General features: G+C 45.3%; 1 protein-coding gene across 1 annotated transcript in view; it reads right to left on the bottom strand.

Moving 5' to 3' along the window:
• The window catches only part of ARHGEF38 (Rho guanine nucleotide exchange factor 38), a 36,695-nt gene extending 25,799 nt beyond the window's left edge, over nt 1-10,896 (bottom strand). The window contains exons 1-2 of the mRNA XM_067297581.1: nt 10,719-10,896; nt 204-394 (exon numbers count right to left, since the gene is read on the bottom strand). Of these exons, the coding sequence (XP_067153682.1) occupies nt 204-394; nt 10,719-10,896 (369 nt within the window). The remainder of the gene's footprint in view (nt 1-203; nt 395-10,718) is intronic.
• Between the last annotated feature and the right edge of the window lie 7,900 nt (nt 10,897-18,796).

The raw sequence follows: 18,796 nt of genomic DNA, 5'->3' as shown, positions 1-18,796 counted from the left end.
GTGTCAGAAGTGTATCTGCCTTCCCATTCTCCTCTCTGGAGTGCTGGCATGTCCCCTTTCCAGAAAGTTAGCTCTGAACCCACTCCTGGCACCATGCCACTCTCACGCTGACATTTGTGCTTGCATTAAGATTATCTGTAAACAGAACGTGGGTGAATTCAGATCTTGGCGTCACCACCTCATCCTCCGCCCCCGGTGCTTACCTGCTTGTTTCTCAGAGGCTGAATCACTTCCCTGATGCAGAGATCCAGGTCATTGATATAGTCTTTTTCTGTCTGCATCAGTTCTGCAATGATTTTCACCCTCTTGGCCATCATCTGTCTGGTGATTTGTTCTTTGTTCTCCTGGGATGAGGTGGCAGATGATGAGGACCCAGCCTGTGGGGCCATTTTTTCTGTTTAAAAGAGTATTAGAGGAGTGTCACAACTTCATCATCCTCACCATGTTTTGCTTGCTTGCTAATACAAAAGGTCTCAAGTGCCCTTTCTCCCCTGGCTCTGCCTTCCCCACTGAAAGCAAAGGCCAGGGAGGTACCCTGGTCCCAGGCGGGAGCTGTGCCATGGGAATCCCTGCGCTAACCCAGCTTGCCCTGCAGTGCCACGATGAAGGACTGAGGAAAAGGAACATTAACTAGGGCCTGTGGGAAACTCCCAAATCCTCCTGGGGGAGCAAGAAAAGAAGCACGAGAAATGGCAATGCTGGATCAGACTGAGGGTCATCCAGTCTCCTTCCTCTATGAGTGGTTACAGGTTTGGGGAAGGAAACCCTTCAGCTGGCAGTAAGGGGATAACCTATCATAGGGTACCTCTGCTTTGATATTGTATATGTAGGCGGAAATTTTCCATGGAGCATAAGATAGATCCTTGTCACACTGAAATCCAAGGGGGGTTGTACACCACATTCCCTTCTGCTCCTTTGAAAATACCGACTTGGGGGATGGGAGAAAACATGCTCCTGTGAAGGAAAAAGTTTGTGTTTACCATAAATAAGTTTCACTGGAATAATCTTTGCTCTGGAAAATGTAACGTCGATGTCTGTTTATAGGAGGCTGAGGGCTGTAAATACTGGAAGACGTACTTTCAAGTGATAATAATGATACTAATGATGACAATGAAACTTGTAATTCTGTTTAAAAGGATTCATTTGAAAGACATAAAGGAATTACAGGAGAATAAGGGAAAACCTTTAATGACCGATAACAACATTTCTTGAGACAGGAGAGATCATTGGGATCAGGACAGTCTTAACCATTTTTCCATATTTAAAACCTAGAATATCTGTTTTGTTCCAAAAACATGGAAATGCAAGAGAATCTCCTATAGACTGGTAGTTTACATATGTTACAGGACCTGGAAACAGCCTACTTATCTGTAACGATAGTCTTCCCTTTTGCTGGCTCATAAGCCACTCTGCAGACATTTGCGTCAGCTGTGCAAAGGGCACAAAATTTTATGTGTCTGCACTGACAATCTGCGTATTTTTCATTGGGAAAAACACTAAAAACAAGTGAAAGACTTCAGCGGATATGCTGGTGTTTTACTGCTAGCCACAAGATGGTGTAGAGTACCAGGAAAGATGGACATATCATTACTGTATTCATCTCTGCATTACCCAGATTGCGGCTTGAGAGCATGGGGTTTATTGCTCAGTGGCAAAGGACGGGAATCTCTGATGAGGATCAGACTGTTACGCCTTTATGTCAACTTCTTGTAGGAAGCATAGTGTATGAAGAGCCAATAGCAAGCAGTATCTGATGCTTTGCCAGCTGATAACCAATACTGAATGTACTGCAGTTGTTGAATTGATTTTCAAGGGCAAGGTCATGAACACGCAGTGAGCTTCGAAGCTCACCAATACAATGAAGGTCAAGGCCGTAGATTGATAACCTAGAGCTGGACTTCTGAGGAAACCAAGTGACTTTGGTTTCCCAAGAGAGAGGGCTTTGAGCTGTCATCCACTGAGAGCTGTAAAATGTTATAAAACCACTGTATCATCCTCAGCCCCTTATACAATTATGCTGACCACTGATACTCAGAAAAGATAGTTTTGTTATTACTCTTTCTCCTGTCAGATTTTCTAGTCGGACATACGTGGCCTTAACTACTGTTTTAAATACAGCTTTTGGGGCTGCACCTCTCTCTCTGTACTGATAGGTTTAAACAGTGAGTACCAGGAAGAGAAGTAAATCTGGAGGGCCTGTTTGTTCAGATATTTTTTCCGTTGAGATATACCTCCCTTCTTTAAAACAACCACTGCTTTTAACTTTGAGTTTTTAGCCTTGAAGTGTATGTATAATGAAGGCGTGAATGTTTTGTCCTCAAGTTTGTACACAGACAATAAGATGGAAACATGAGCAGGATGTTTTCCCCTCTCCAAGGCCTGGGCTATCAAAAGACTTTTAAGCTGAATTCTGCTCTAGTGAGTACATGCTAGTGTAAGGGCAGGGATTGCACAGGAGCACCCCTTTCTGCAATGCTCATCCACCAAAGATGCTGGGTGGAAGAAATAAACTGTCCTTACTTTGGTGAAGAGGAGAGCAAAAGAAGTACTATTACCATTTCATGGCTCCCTCTGAGCAATGTCCTCCTAGGGTCTTAGAATCAGACCTCCTTGCCTGCTGCTTACATGCTAAAATGGTAAAATAATTACCTCTAAACCTCTAAAATAATAACTTCTAAGAATTATGGTATTTAACCACACTAATAAACTTGCAATGAACCACCTAACAATCTATTTCAGTTCCATTTCTGCATCAAAATCAACATTCTTCTTGAGATCAGGTGTGAAAGTGTGTGTGTGTGGGGGGGGGGGGGGGGTTGTGTGACTGTGAGCATTGAACAGGATAATTCCTGAAGAAGTGCACAGAGGACAGGACAATCCAGAAGATCTTAGAAGCCTCATTTTGTCTTAGATGCAGCACTATTATGATATTAGATGGAATGTGAAGGTAAACACAAGATGCTCTGCAAAGGAACTTTCTAATCTTTTCTACTGGTGGCAGGGGAGGGCATTATATGAACAAAACAAAGCCAGTGCATCCCACTTCAGGCTTGAAGTTGCAATCCCAAGAGCGGTTGTTCTTTCAGTTTATGTCATTAGATCGCCTTGATCAAATCTGATACCTGAATTATGTCAGGGCTCATCTATTATCCTTATTGCATGATAGATAATAATGCCAGGAAATAAAAACTATTCTCAACAGGAAGAAATAACTATGAGAAATATCAGGTAGATGCTGTTTCCATACAGAAAACATGTTTTTTAATAAATGTACCTTTTGTTAAAAGTAATATAATTCTCCATTTTACTCAATATGTTCGCTTTTTCATTTTAGACATGTCTGTCTCTATAGAATGCAAGAGCAAGATACTGAAGTGATGATTACAGCCCAAACCTGTGATTTTATGTTCAGCCGATTGCTTTTGACCAGTTTGAGAACATTAGTAGCTTGCTGAAATCCTTGTGGAATGAGGGAAAGTTTAATGAATGCAGAAACATCAAGTGCATATTTGGAAGATAAGTAGGCTTGTTTCTACCTGCTATGTGTACCAACAGCCAAACAGTTTGAGAGAGAGGATTAGCAAGAAGAGACATTGCTGAGGCTTAACCATTACAGTAAGAATTTGGCTGATTTGTCCTTGAAGGTTTAGGAAAAAGGAAAAACTATTTGTTGAATGGGTTATTCATCAATTATGTCTTAAGACCAGTTTACAAAAATGTAGTTGGTACTTTTAATAGACACAAAAATGTAAAGCAAAATGTAGTGTTTGCAACTGTTGCTTTGCAATGTTAGTTGCCTGCAGTGGTTGCCTTGCTTCAGGACTTTGCTTTGGTGAGGACAAGGAAGATGATGACTTTGGTTTTTCAGCTGAGCTACTGAAGTATACAGCTCTAGCCACACAACATGAGAGGTTCTCTATGTAATGACATGGACAAAGCAGCTACATGTATTAGAAAAATAAAATTTTTTGAAAGTATGAAGTCTAAAAATATACCCCAGATGGAGACATCCAGCAACACAATGAGAGCATGGAGGAACAGAGATTGCAATGTGCGAATGCAGCTCTCTTCTAGGCCACACAGGAAGTATTGGGGGATCCACAGCAGCTGACTGGAGGAGCAGCCAGAGCAGGTCTACAAGATCTACGTGTGCAAATTCCCCAGGCTTTCCCACCCTATGGAGTGAGCAGCTCCAAGAGGACTGTTCTATCCCTCCTTCCTCCCAGGTAAGATAGTCACCTTGGATATTACATTTGCCCTTAGTGCCAGGCCCCAGATGTCTCAACATCCAATGCTTCCATTTGGAAGTGAAGTTGCTGGCACAGAATACAGCAACAAACACAACGGTGTCAACGCACGGAGTGAGTAACAGGCTGCTTTGTTACTTAAGCAGTATTTTGAGGACTCCGAAGGAACGCAAGTTCTGCACTCGCACTGTGCAGAGAGGGGAATTTTGCCTGGCACACGGGAGCAGTGAAGGCATGAGTTATCACGTCATGACAAACAAATTACAGTGTTACTGTGTTTTCACGTGTGAAACCTGAGTCTCACACCACCTGAGATAAAATTATTCTTCTGCAAAAGCGAGTCCTCAGATAGCCTGTACCCTCAGATAACCTAGAGATTATACATGGGAATGTACACCATTTTTTATCAGCTGGATTTGTAAGTGAAATGCAGGCAGCCAAATCCAGAGATTGCTGCTTTGGCAACTTCCCTCTCCCCTCTCCTCAGTGTCTCCCCTGGCAGCACCTCTGCAGCTCTGCCCTGGCACTTTCCCGCAGGTAAGGCAGGAAGGGGAAGCTGTGGAAGCCCCTTGCAGGTGCTGGGAAGGCTGTGGAGCAGGGGGATGCTGAGCTCCTCTCAAGTGAGGGGGCAGCAGGAGCCTGACATGGGACAAGCCAAGGAAAAAGACAGCATGTCCTGCTGCATGAGGGTGCAGAAGTGCATCACAAGAGCACTTTTACTCCAGATCCCTCTCCCCTCCTGAGGGACCACTTCATAGGAGTGTCACAAAAATGGCTTCACCAGTCTTGCACCAGAATTATTATGGTGCCAACTAGAAGAATTAGGTCCACTGAACTCAAATTTGGGCATGCAAATACAAAAGGATTGAGCAGCAGTTGTGGATAAACATCCTTCTTTTTACTTCCACACACATGTAACAGCAGTATTGTTCAGGAGCAGGTTTTTTGCACATAGGCTGTGAGTTATACATGCAAAAAGCCCCTTTTTTGAATATAGAAGGAGAATGCTGCAGGACCAGAATGACCTTGCACCAGTCTTCCTGGGCAACAGGTTTTCTCATAAAATCAACATCGGAGACTTACTCACAATTAGGTCATTCAATCTTTGATCATTTTTTGTTCCATAAAGTATAGAAAATATTTACATTCAATATGCACGGTCTTTCTTCAATTCCTTGACAGCCGACTGCCTTAATTATACGTGTGCTGACAGGACTACAGAGAGATCCCATGTGACCATGGTGGAAGGGAAGAAAGCTTATCACCAGGTGACAGAAGAATGCCCTTATTGTTAGCGCCAATACTTACAAATAAACTTTTCCAGTGTGTCATATACCGATACAAAAATACCACTCATGTGGCAGGGAGCTAATATGTTAATAAGGCAAGAACCGAGCAAGGGCTCCATCTGAACCATTTCTCCTGGGATACAGGCACCTCAAGATTTGTCATGGATTAGCCGTAAGGATTGTAAGGTGGGTAACCCACAAAGCAAAGTATTTTGATTAATACAACGTTGATGATATGCTCAGAAAAGGATCCCTAAATCTCTCTGGGTCCTTCTCTCCCTTAGCCCAGCTGTTGTTGCTGCTTACACTGTTACAGTACCTAGGAGCCCTAAGCCACACAGTAGGACTTTATTGTGCTACGTGCTGTGCAAACACGGCAGCACAAAATGGATCTGGCTCTTAAAAGATGAGATCGCTTCCCAGCCTGCCTGTCACTGCAATAAGTTCACAAGATGACTCCAGATTTACTACGGTACAAGTTAACAGAATTAGGTCCTCTGATCTCAAATTTGCACATGAGAAAATAAAGGGATTTGTTGGATTGCGATTTTTCATCACATTGCACAGTGGTATATTTTCATGAACCTATCTCCTGTACTTCAGGAAATTGTGCAGTCTTTTACTTCTTAACTGTACTTCAGCTGAGAAACAAACCAGCTGCTCCAAAGATCAATACATTTAGCAATGAAAAAATATATTATCTGCATTGTGCCACATGTAAAGTTAATCAGTAAGTATAGTCCAAAGAAGGAACTGTGGAGAGATGCACAGGATCTTCACTATTGGCAGGAGATGCCGAAGCAGAGAGGCTGTGCGAATTGCCATTTTCTGCAGGAAGAAGCAGTGCTGCGCTGTGCAGGGAGGGCAGGAGGACAGAGGGACACAAGAAGCTGTGGTACTTGGGATGGAGTGATGGGAGGGATGAGTTTCCTCCAACTGGGCTTTAATATACCAAGGGGTAGCAGCTTTCTAGGAATCTGTAAAACTTCACAGGTTTCGGCTTAATTTGTGGTGTTGGTTGCTTCTCATAACTGCATCAGACACAGACAAAAATCTGAAACTTTGGGTTCAGATATGAGACTCCGAGGTAATGTATTGTGGCAGCTGTGTGATTTGAATCAGTGTACCTATTATAGGTACAACACTGCTGGATTTTAAATTAAAGTATGTGCAAATCATTTGACAGTACAGTTGACCCATCCACAGCTGAAGTTATAAGGAAGTTAATACATAATAGACTTTTAACACAAGGAGTATTTTCAAATCATGTATTATCTTGCTGAACACTGCAAATTTTGATCTCAGATTCATTCTGGAAACCCACCATGTTCTATAGCTCATTTCTCCCACCAAGCACAAGTTTGGTATATGATTATTGACAAAAAACAACAACCTCTCTGAAACCTAACATACTGTGAACTATGTTTTAAATCTCTTTTTCTGGTCTTCCCTTTTTGGTTTATAGCTTCTACCCTTGTGATACATCATATCTCACTCTGCCCTGATCTTGCAAGCATTTATGTGTCAATAACTGCATCAAGCATCCCCTCTTACTGAAAAACACAGGTATTCACAGGATGGTAGCTTTAGGTTAATTTAAACACTGATCCCAACTTTCATGCAATATATAGATATTAATAAATTTATTATTAGAACTGATACTGATGGATGAGACCAACTCCTACCAGCTAAACAACTACAGATAATACTTTTGAAAACAGAGACGCTAAATACCATTTTGTGCTGTCATTGCTTAAGGAGAGTAGCAAGTTCTTCAGTCCTCCGGGGAGGATATATTTGCAGGATTTTCTAGTGAATGTAGAGCAGATCACTGCTTAGAAATATCATAGAAGCTGTGTCTATCTATCTACTCTCTTAAAATGACCCTCGGTATTATTTCTGCATCCACCACAAACATTAGTGAATTTATCTTCCTTGACCCCCTTCTTCCCTCTTTAGAAAAGTGATGCTTCCATCCAGCTGATGGAGTACCCCAGAACAAGATATATAAGGCTTGATCCAGGTATTCCTTGTCCGATCTAAGAATAAAACTACAATCCGAGTGCTAGATAACTGTATAATTGTATCATTAACCTGTCATTTGATAGTAATGCCTTATATTACCCTATTTAAAATGAGGCTGACAGTACCTAGTTACCTCACAGGATGAGTTGAAAAAGATGCCCTAATGTTTGCCAAGCTCTTCGAGAATATAATGGTTACTTTGCACCTTGTTTCCTCTTTAAAAAGAGTAAAAGCTGGAAGTGTGGAACATCCATTCACACCAGATAAGGTATTGAAGGGGTACGTCTGGTATAATAATTAACCATGAAAAGGCTTATTTGTATTTTTAATTAAATCCTTAATTTTAAAGTGAGAAAAAAACCCTTGCAAAGATTTGCACCTTTAACAATGATGTTGTTTTCATGTTTGCAGATTTACAGAGCAAACCACCTTGATTACCTTGGGGATCTGATCTGGAAGGCAGGCTCCCTGTTTCACCCTTTTTAGAAAACAGTTTGGATTCTGTATAAAAGCAAAGCAAAGGGAAATGCAAGAGCAAAAGCTGAATTGTCAGGATTTTTATACCTGCCCACCTCCTTGCTTGCTTGCTTTTTGGTTTATTGGCTTTTATTTGTGGACCCGTATTTCTAACATACTCAGCGGCACTTCAAGGATACACTTCAGAGTCGGTGGAAAAGGCCGGGGTGGCAACAGCACGATTTTAACTCAGGGAGCCATCTAAACCCGACAGAGGGCTGGAAGGCACCTTGCAAGGCATCCTGTCCATGCTTCACCTCGCACCAATGTGCTGCAACTCCAACCGAGGCCCAAGGGTGCAAAGATACCTTGCCACACGTGCTGAGGCTAGTTTGCCCTTTCTCTCACAGCGCCGGGCCCTGCAGCCTCTCGCTCTCAGCTTCCCAGCGGAAACCTGACCGGCTCAGGGGAGATTCCTCTTGCGGAGTTTGCTCCCTGGTGTCTCTCCCCGTCTTACACATCCTTGTCTGTGCTAACACTTACCGAAGCTCTGCAGACTGTCTACTAGTGAACGTATTAACAGGGGACCGTAGAAGGGAGGGGTAACTAAACACAGAGCTTTCCAGCTGTGTGCCTCCAATTCACATGGGAAGCAAGCACAAATTATTACCGTTTGTATCTTTTTGCAAAACATTTACCATTTCAGGGCAATCAGGGCCTCTGGACCTGGAGATACACCACCGTCTGTTTATACCACCAACAGAGCTGTATGGTTTTCTTACCAAAAATGCAGAACTTAAATGTTTTGTGCCAGCAAAAACAACTCCCTTTATCTTGAAGTAAACGGCTTCACGCTCAAGCACTAGTAAGAAAAATGAAGAAGATAAAGGCCTACAGGCATAGCACATCATCAGCGTTGGTGGGTAACACCTTAGGTCTGGGATCCATGATCATTAATATCAGATCCAGGCACATCTGGCTCACCAAAATTTGATCCAGATCCGGCCTTGGCACACCCCTGCATTTCTTTCTGTTGATACTGTGAGCTCACAGCAGAGGAATTTCTATTGGCTTTAGATTTTTACTGTGAGGATAAACTACTTCTAATCCAATATAAAGCCTGCAGGTACCTTGTTAACCCATCAACATTTTTCTTAACACATGTGCATAAGCAGAGTGAGCCCATAGCAGCCTAGTGCTTTGCAATTGGTGGCCACAGCAGCCTTCAGCTGGTGGCAGGAGCTGTAAAGCTGGATTTACTGTCTTGTTGGACCGTTGCCATAAACATAACCTCACACTGCCATGACGACCCAGGCTTCCCCGCCTCTTTTGCTCCTGATTTTAAGCAGGAGACGTTCATGGCATGAATATACGAGACTCGATACAGCAAGATCTCATGCTTGTTGCTGCATCCCATTCTAGTTACCACCTCCCTGGGCCAGTACCTCAAGACTAGCTTGCCAGGGCAACTCCGGCACAAGTGAAACTGCTCTTCTGGTGGGATGAAGGCATTTGCGACAGGGGCTTGCCTGCCCAGCCTTATCGATCAGTGCTTGCACCCCGAAACTCCTCTGACAGCTGCCTGCAGTGCATGCCTGACTTAACTGAAAATTTTTCATTTTCTTATTGATTAGCTATCACTAGGAGGGAACAGTATAATCAATGAACCTCTTTGTTGTTTTCAGCATATGCAGCCCCCATATAAATCGCATTATTTTCTATTTTATTATTTTATTTTCTACTTTTATTGTCTCTCTGAAGGACTGCTATTTCCTAATTAAATGCATCAAACCCATAATACAGTAATCTGAAGTATATTACTATTTTATTTCCCAGTAAAGGCTTATTGCCATAAGAGTGACTGTCACTAGGCAGTTTATGTCTCTATTAGTAATAAATGTTTATATTATAGCATTACACAAAACCCTCATTTGTGATGGTGTCAGGGCTCAAGACCCTGAAAACCCATGGAAATTAGTCAGTTTGTGTTCCAGAGCACTCCTGGAAATAGCCCTACACATTTTTCATGCTTTTATTCAATTTATAGCATTGCATTTAATTTTTGATTGACAAGTTCATTGCTGACATAATTTGACTACTTCTGGTCCTGATACAGTTTGAGTATTTGAAAAGAAGCACTCTTCATAATGGTACAATTTGAATCAGTATATACATTAAAACATGTATTTGGATGTATTTCAGTCCAGGCTTGTACAATCTGGGCAGCAGATAAACACATTATAGATCCTGATATTTATATCTGAAATAAAAAAATTGCCCTTGATGCTTCTAATTATTTATGATATATCCCACTTCATAAGACAACAAAGGACTGATAGCCAGAGATCGTGTTCTCAAATTATTGTTTGCGCTGCAAATACGTTCTGGAGATGAACGAGAAGGATCCCAGCTGTGCACGCATTTTGCAAGACCTCACCAAAACCTTGATATTAGCCTGAATCACATTTTGTGTCCTGGGGACACGAGACTATTTAGAGAGACCAGCGGGAAACACTTCGCACGCCGGCGCAGGGGCGGGGGCGCGAGGGGGCAAGAGCTGGCTGCAGCCGCCAGCGCGCCGGGGCGCGGGCCGCGTGTCCCTCCGCTGTCTACGGGCTGCCGCGTGGAGGGCGTCGAGTTCCCACCCCAGCCCGGCGCATCGGTGGCAGCGCTCGGAGCGCTAAGCGCCTTTCCCCGGTACCTTGTAGTTTCTGGCTGTACTCTGTCCTGTCCGACTGACTCCTCCGCAGGGCGCCGTGGTCCCCGCCGGCGGCGCTCTCCACCACGGGCTCCGTCCTCCTCCTCTCCCCCATGTACAGCTTGTGCCTCAGCAGGGCCAAATTGCTCCTCCGGGCGCCCGGGCCGTCCCCGCTCGCCATGCTCAGCCTCGGCTCGGAGGGGGTGCGAAGGACCGGCGGGCCCGGTGGCCGGGGCGGGCGGGCGGGCGGCGAGGGGCTCGCTCGGGGAGGAGGGCTGCCCCCGCGGGCGGCGGGCGGCCGCGGGGCCCGGGGCTCGGCCCTGCCACCTGTGCCGCGCCGGCTCCACCCCCGGCAAGCAATCGCCGCGGGCAGTGTTTGCCTTCGCCTGCCCTGCGCGCGAGCACGCCTCGCGGCGCGGCTCTGCGAGCCGGCCCCAAACCGCTCGCGCCCCCCCTCTCCGGGCCTCGGGGACGCCCCCGCCCACCGGTGGGTGCTGGCACCCCGAAGCCGGCTTGCATCCTCCCGCAGGCACCTGCGCTGGAAATGCCCCCGGACGCCGCCCCGTCTGCGCTGCCGGGGGCAAAGGGGAGGCAGGGGGCAGCACCGGGGGGAAGCGCCCGTGCACGAGGCCGGCCACCCCCTTGGCCCTCGCGCCTTCTCCTTCCCAGGGGGCTAGCGCCCACCGTGCCCCCTGCAGCCCCGCCGGGGCTGTCGGGGCCCCAAGCCCTCGCGGATATAATTGCACCTGCCAAGCTCCCGACCCCGCTGAGAGCTGCGGCTTGCAGGCTGGGAACTCCTGATCTACGGGTTTGAAGAGAATCAGATTCCCCAGGAGCAGGAAGAAATGTGTGCATGCATGTGTGTGTGTGTGTGCTGGGAGGGAGGGGGTCGAAAAACCCGCCGTGAGGTGGGAGCGGGCCAGGAGCTGGTGCTTGCTTCAGCCCGGGCTGCGTCCTGCCTTTCGACCGCGCCCCGCTCTGCAGAGCAGCAGCCGCCCCCCGCCCCGCGCGGACACCAGCCCCGCCGGGAGGGCAGTCATTTCCAGCCTGGGGAAGGAGCGGAGGGGAGCCTGGGCGCGCAGAGGCGACACGGAAGAGTGCCAAGCACCCGTGGAGCTGTCATAACAAATCACCGTGCTCCGATGGCCGGGGAGCGGACGGCAAACAGCTGCTCTTACCACCTCTCGATCGGCCCCCGGAAGAGATGCTATTGTGTTTGCGAGCAATGGCCTCTGGCATTCGGGCACCGTCTAGCGACCCTCCGTAGCGCTGGGCTAATCAAGCTCACGTTAAAGCAGCAGGAGCTGCTGGCATCAGCTTGGCCTGGACCTATCCCGGGAAGAGCCCCAACAGCCGTCGGCGGTAGTCACTGCGGCTGCCTCGGTACTGACCCGCTACAGCCCCTCCGCTCTAGGGAAGGGACGCGTGGGAGCCGCGGTACAGCCTCAGCGGTGTCAGGTCTCACACCCGCTCACTGCCACAGCACCCACCGAGCGACACGTCTAGCGTCCATCCGGCAGACACCAGCCGAGCAGATGGCTGCAGCAGTCCCACACCGCGTGCCTGAAGCGCTGTGCAGTAAAAAGCAGCGAGCGGGGATGTGAGGTGGCAGTGGGACCCCACTTCCCACTGTCATTTTTCTTTAAAGAGCTCACTCTGTGATGTTACCTCCCGCTTAACGCCCCTAATTTCCACCCAGCAGTGGAAAGATGATGAAACTGCTAAGCAATTACTGCTTCGAACTGCAGCAGTGTGCCAGAGCTGCACAAACTGTCCAGGCCAAACAACACCTGGCTGAAGAATAAAGCGGGGAGAGGGATGGGGGGAAGCTTTGGCACTCACACAGGCAATTCATGTGTTACGTCTTCTCTCTGATATTGCCCTAAGAAAGTCTTTTGTTTCACAAGTTAGACCACAAAAGTTCCTTAAAAGGCACAAGCAGTGGTGGAGCTAGCGAGGAGAAGAGTACACAGGGAGCAGGGACACTCTTGTGACAAGCATCAAAGCCACAACAGCCCCAAAACGAGTAAAAAGATTAAGGTGGGAGGTGAGGGAAATTAGCTGCCCGGTTTCTTTACAGTGGGGACTTCCTGAGGTTTTTCTCAAGCAGTGGTTCGACATTGAGCGAGGGTGGTAAAACTGGTTTAAGCAGTCACCACCGCGCCACCTCCCCACCCCCTCCCCCGAATGATTTTGCCCCCCTCTGTTCCCTGCAGGGGTGTAAACACCAGCTTTGGAGACTGGCTGGAGGAACTGATCTGGCTGAAAACCGAAAACCCCTCCCTCCCCCTCTCCCCCGGGCTGTTTTCCAACTGGACCGGCTCTCCTGTTTAGTTCATCACGCAGTTACGCAAGCACTTGGGGTAGCATGAGGCAGGGGACGACGCCTGGGTAGATGCGAGCAGCTGGAGGTAGGGTCCATTACTGCTGAAGCTGGCATTGCCCTGAGAAATTTCTTAGCCCAGCTAAGATTTTAGGCGCCATGCCCTTCAGAAGCCACAGAGTCCATAATTTCTATGAGATTTTATTATATCGATTTAAATTAAGACTGTTTGGGGGAGAACGGGGGAATACATCTTGGCTGGGTGGAGGTGGAAGAACAAACTTTGTTAAATTCTTGGCTCCGTAGGCTCTCTGCCACATATGCACAGCTACAGCCAAGATAGGATATAATAAGTTTGTTCAGGTGTTTATTACGACAGCAATCTGCCCACATGCAAAAGAGGTCTTCCTCTTCCTCCACGACTCATTCATAGGCTCTGAAAAGGTATGTGTTCATTCGGCACGGAAACGGTTGCAGGGAAAGTTGACTGTGGTTTGCTGCTGTCTTTGTACTTGTCATGGTTTACCTGGCTGAGGCAGCCAGGAGCCCAGAGCTAGCACCCAACACAATTTGGAAATGTAAGCGAGTGCTTTCTGGGACCTCAAAATACCTATGCCATTCTGCTTAGCATGGAAAAGGTTGAAAATAGCATGGCTTTAGTAATATTCCAACGGAGGGGGGTGCATTTAGGACTGGTGGCTTCTCTACCCTCTCTGGAGGGGGCAGTTTTGAGACCTGTTCTGGTTTATCCATTGGCTTGTTAAGTCCAGCAAGAGCCTGCATTGGGGGATGGTGCCAATGCAGTCAATAGGAGGAATATGTAAAAACAGTCAGATGCATATTTGAACTAGCTACCCCCAAAACCTCATATTACTGTTTACTGTACTTTACCTAGCCTATAATAAAATGCCACAGAAAGCATTGTCCAAACTGCACATGAAGTACTTGACTTTAGCTGCCACATGCAATACTACTAGCAACCATCTCTTAATCTGAAAATTACTCCTGTTCCTTTCTGGACAGAATAACAACTGATGGTCAAGCTGTATCGAAGTTACTAATCTGTAAAACAAGAGGGAATATTTGGCATCTATGTGGACAAAATGCTCTTTTTACAAATAATGTGAAAATCTCTTTAACCCCTGCATGTCGTCCTCATATAATCCTCCTAAGCAAATAGGAATCTAGTTGATATTAGCACTCACATGTGAGTTATTGACATGGAAGTCACTCTACTTAAGAGACAGAACAGGTGCTGGTGTCAACGCGGAAAATATTGGCATTGTGTTCCCAAGCAACTGTATTAGAAACATATAAGAGGTTGTTGTTGTATGGTCAATGCTAACCTTTATCTCAATCCTGGGCTATAAATGAACCAGCAACGCCATCAAGGCTGATGGCCATTAAGTAAGCAAACAGTTATTTGTTTTTTTGCAATTCCTTGCAGCTGTTACAGAAGATTTCTTTTTATAATTTAGAATCCCAGTGCGTATGTGAAAAATGTTAGTGCTGATTGACTACCATGCCTGTTATATTTCAGTGGAGGTGTACAACACTGCTTGAGTCCTGTGGCAATGACACAGGCCTACTATTTTCACGTTTGTTCATTGAAATGGGCCAGCACAGCCACCAAATGAAAGCAGTCTCTCATTATTGTTGCATTTTGACTTCACCCGCCAGTGCAAATTTACTGTGAACCCCTGAAGTCCAAAGTGTGAGTGTGTTCAAGTGGGTGTGTTTGTGACCTAGCCATCAAGTAGAGTGCAACCTTCTGACGACAGGAAAAATAGGATCTGTTCTGATGACTTATGTGAATGCTTCTTTTACTCTGAAAGACAAAGGAGAAGGTTCATTGCTGGCAACACTTCAGGGCTATAGTTGAGTTTCATCAGTACAAAATTTGGCTTCAAGAGGGAATGCAGGTCCTGAAACAGTATGATACAGTAAGCAGCACAAAGGATGAAGCACGTTCTCAGAGGCAGGTCTGCTATTGCACCGTAAAGCTGGAATCTTCTTCTGTTGAAAGATTAAGATACATCTGTTACCTCTTACCTGGAACTAATCCAGGCATGGGGACAAAGCCTGTGCAAATAGGTGGGCAAGTCCACTAATGCCGAAGGAGTTTCACTGTACCCTTTTCTGAGGCTGGTAACAAAGAACTGCTATTGAGGGAGAAGCAAGGAATGCACTAGCAGTGCAACACCAGTATTAGAAACCTTTCCCTGTGGAGAATAGTGTGCCCACCTTCCCTCCTGGGCCTGTAAATCACTCGAGAACTGTCATTATAATTAACAGTAGATCAATTGGTATGTTTAATGACTTGAATCCACGAGATCATTTCATTAGCAGATCACTCAGCCTCAGCTGCAGATCCATGAGCGTCTCTGTCAGCACCCACCTGTGGAGCATCCAGGCAGCACTGGCATCCTTCCCTACTCCTGGAAAAACTCCTATGTGTGTGTTCCCCTGCTAATTCTTCCTCCTACCTCTCCTTCCATAGAGCTACTGGTCAGAAACAGAGAGACCACGCTGAGAGGTGCTCCTCGCCCTTGCTGTCGGAATTAGCTCTCCTCTTTGCACGGGTTTGCCCATGTAAAATGATGGCATTCAAAAGATAGTGGAGAATTAGAAAGAAAAAGGATGCTGCTGCAGAGAGCTGTATTACCATCTTTATAGGTGGAATGTGACAGTAAAGAGTGCAGATGTCCCCGTTAGCTCCTGGTCTCCATACAAGTGAACCTTGCTGCATATAAAAGAAAGCCCTTATCTCTTGTCCCTCGCCTGTATGCATGGGCCATACCAAAGGTTCTTTTAGAGAGACAAAAAGTTGAGGTTTAAACAGTGATAAGAACAATCACGTGTCAGGCCCACCAAGGACTTTGAGCATTGGAAAGTTGCTAGTATGTATACACTATTTGTTTGCAGCTATAACTGTAAGATAAGAATAGGATGACAGATCAGGATAAAAGCAATAAAAATGGAAGACTTAAGGACAGGCAAAACTGGAGCCTACGCATTGATTTTTTCACAATGAATGAATCAAAATTACTTTGAAATATACACAGAAGAAAACTTCAAACACCTTTCAATAGTAGAAAAAGAGAAAAAATCCTGTCTTGCGGGTGAAATGTTATTTAGTGTGGCAGCGCCGCCTTCACTCCTCTGGCTGATCTTGCCAGACTGGTGATTCCAGTAGAGAAACAGGTCTTTAGAAGTAAGACCTGCACAGCAATAATTTCTTTCAGTGCTGTCTATAATGTTTCTTGTCTAAATATTTGTAGGAGAAATTAATAAAGCATATGCCTTCAGGGCTCAGACTAGACTGTGGGTATTTTTCAGAGGGGATGGCTCAAGCTATCAGGCTATGCAATCAACCTCCTTTGACTGCTGGGAAGCTTTCTTACGTTGAACAAAGACTCTGCCCCAGTTTACACATACAAAAGGCTGATGTGTTTTATGTATACAGAGAGAGACCCAGCTTTCAAATGAAACACCTGTCAGAAGAGAGGGGGAGAGTGAATGCTGAGAGAAGGGTCAGCAGGGCTTGAATTGTTCTCCAAGTGTCAGTGGATCTGTCATTGTCCAAGAGGGGCATTTTATTAGTTTATAAGACACGCTCAGAGCTGGGCCAGCTTTCAAAGGCGCATATCTAATAGCATTGCTTCTTTGAAAGGGCTAGGAGGTGCGGAGGAAAGGGGAACTTACTGAGAAACTGAGCAGCCTTTTGATTTGTTCAGGGTTACAGCCGCACGGTTATTTTCTAAGGAAAATAACCTGACTCTGTTGATCAAGTAGATGGCACTGTGATATCAAAGCTAATGAGGAAAGACAAGAAAATGAGTGAGGCATAGATAAAAGTACAGGAAGATGAATCTTGATTATTATTATGTTTTAATGTAAAATAGGGGGTGTAAAAATTACCAAAGAGAAAATATTTTAGGGGAATTCTTTGAGAATTTTATGTTTGGCAATTCAAAAATCAAGAGTGGAATGGAGCTTAAAATTATAGGGCTAAGGCTATCGTGAACCTGAGGTGAGATTTTCATTCTAGATTCGTATTTCCAGTTATTACAGCTTGCAACCTTGCACTGAAACTTTGTGTGTTTCCAAACAATGTTTTTCAGTGGAATTGGAACATGTTTTTTTTCCTCTGTCTCTCTTTCTCTTTGTGTATGTGCATGTATGTGAAAGAAAGAATGAATGAACAGGGAAGAAGACTATTTGGGGATTTCTGTTGTGTGATGTGAAAACTTCTTAGAAGTGATAAAGATCAGACTTTTAAAATATTGAAGTTAAGTTGCAGCTCATGCTTGTAAACAATTTTTGGTGGGAGTTATGGTGGGTTGGGAATCCTTGGTTCACGGGGCTTAAAATGAACCCTGCACAGATGTCTAGGAAGGAAGAAACAGGCATGTACTACAAAGCCTGACTCAGCCGTGCTGCCCTAGCCTCCTGATCAGTAAATCACTTTCTAGGCATAAGTCCAACCAGAACTGGTGGTGTGCCTGCCTGGCTAGCCTCAGCCTTCACTGCCCACTGCAGTTAGATTACCAGTGGGCCAAATGAGCACTCTGCGTGCCTGATAATCCTGCCTACTCCTGGAGAAGTTAATCAGGCAAGTGAATCCTAATATATGCTATGGGGAGCCTAATGGAAAGCATGGTTAAAAACAAAACTAACAGCTCACAGAAACAATTTATTCAGAAAAAAAACCCAAAAACCCAGGGTGTAAACTTGACATCTTTCTATACATGACACTGAAATTTAGGATTAGACTCAAATTTTGCTTGAACATAGAGGACCAGTCCCTTCAAACCAATGGGGTTGCTCATGTAACTGCTCACTGCTACAACTAAAGGTTCACAATCTGACCCAAACCACAGTTTCTTTGGGATAGGAGCCTCTGTCTTTATTCACTTTAAGATGTAAAGTAACATAACCTAATAAACCTTATCCTAGTTACTGAAACGCACAATTTGTTCCCTTTAATTAGATGATTGCTACCATCGGGTATTTGTCAGCACATAAAATGCAGATACTTGTGTGAATAGGCTGTGGATAGACATCCTTTCCCATACCCAGCTGTGCCAATGAAAGAGGTTACTGACTCCAACAACTTGTCATCCTCTTCCTGCTGGAGACTGTCAGTGCACAGATCCGCAAATAGAGTTGTTCATGCTCCTTAACTCACTTCGGTCACAAAGCAGCCTGGCTAACTTAGGCCACCTCTTTAACCTGCTTCAGCTAGCCTGGTTTGTTTTGATTTGAGCTAGGGAGCACCGCTATGGATTGATCCACCAGTATGTTGGTGGGATAGTGACCTCCAACCAAGCAAGCACTAACAAGCAAGTGCAAGCAGCAACCTGTTTCACCAGGGTAGCGGGATCGAGAGGACAGTCACCCGTGGCTGTACCGGCCCTTTGCACAGAGGTAGTTTTCATTCAGCAAACAGAAGGCTGGCAGGAATTGATTCCTTCTGATTAATGGTCTTATAAGCAATGGAGATAGAAGTTATATTACAGCAAAAGTTAATGATAATGATGCGATCACCAGTCAAGAGCAAAGGCACTGAAATAGCACATAGATGTACTAATGAAATTCTTCAAAGCCTTATTAGCTTAAAAGATGAAAATGACTTATTCAGGAAGAAGGGATTTTTTTTTTAATTATAATATAGATAGTTTTCTGCATTTAATTTGCACAGCATTTTCACAGGAAAAACAGATCCACAGTTTCATAGGGTATCCAAAATATAAAA

The sequence above is a fragment of the Apteryx mantelli genome, chromosome 5 (assembly GCF_036417845.1).
Source record: "Apteryx mantelli isolate bAptMan1 chromosome 5, bAptMan1.hap1, whole genome shotgun sequence".
Taxonomy (NCBI): Eukaryota; Metazoa; Chordata; class Aves; order Apterygiformes; family Apterygidae; genus Apteryx; species Apteryx mantelli.
This window is presented reverse-complemented; position numbering and strand designations above follow the sequence as displayed.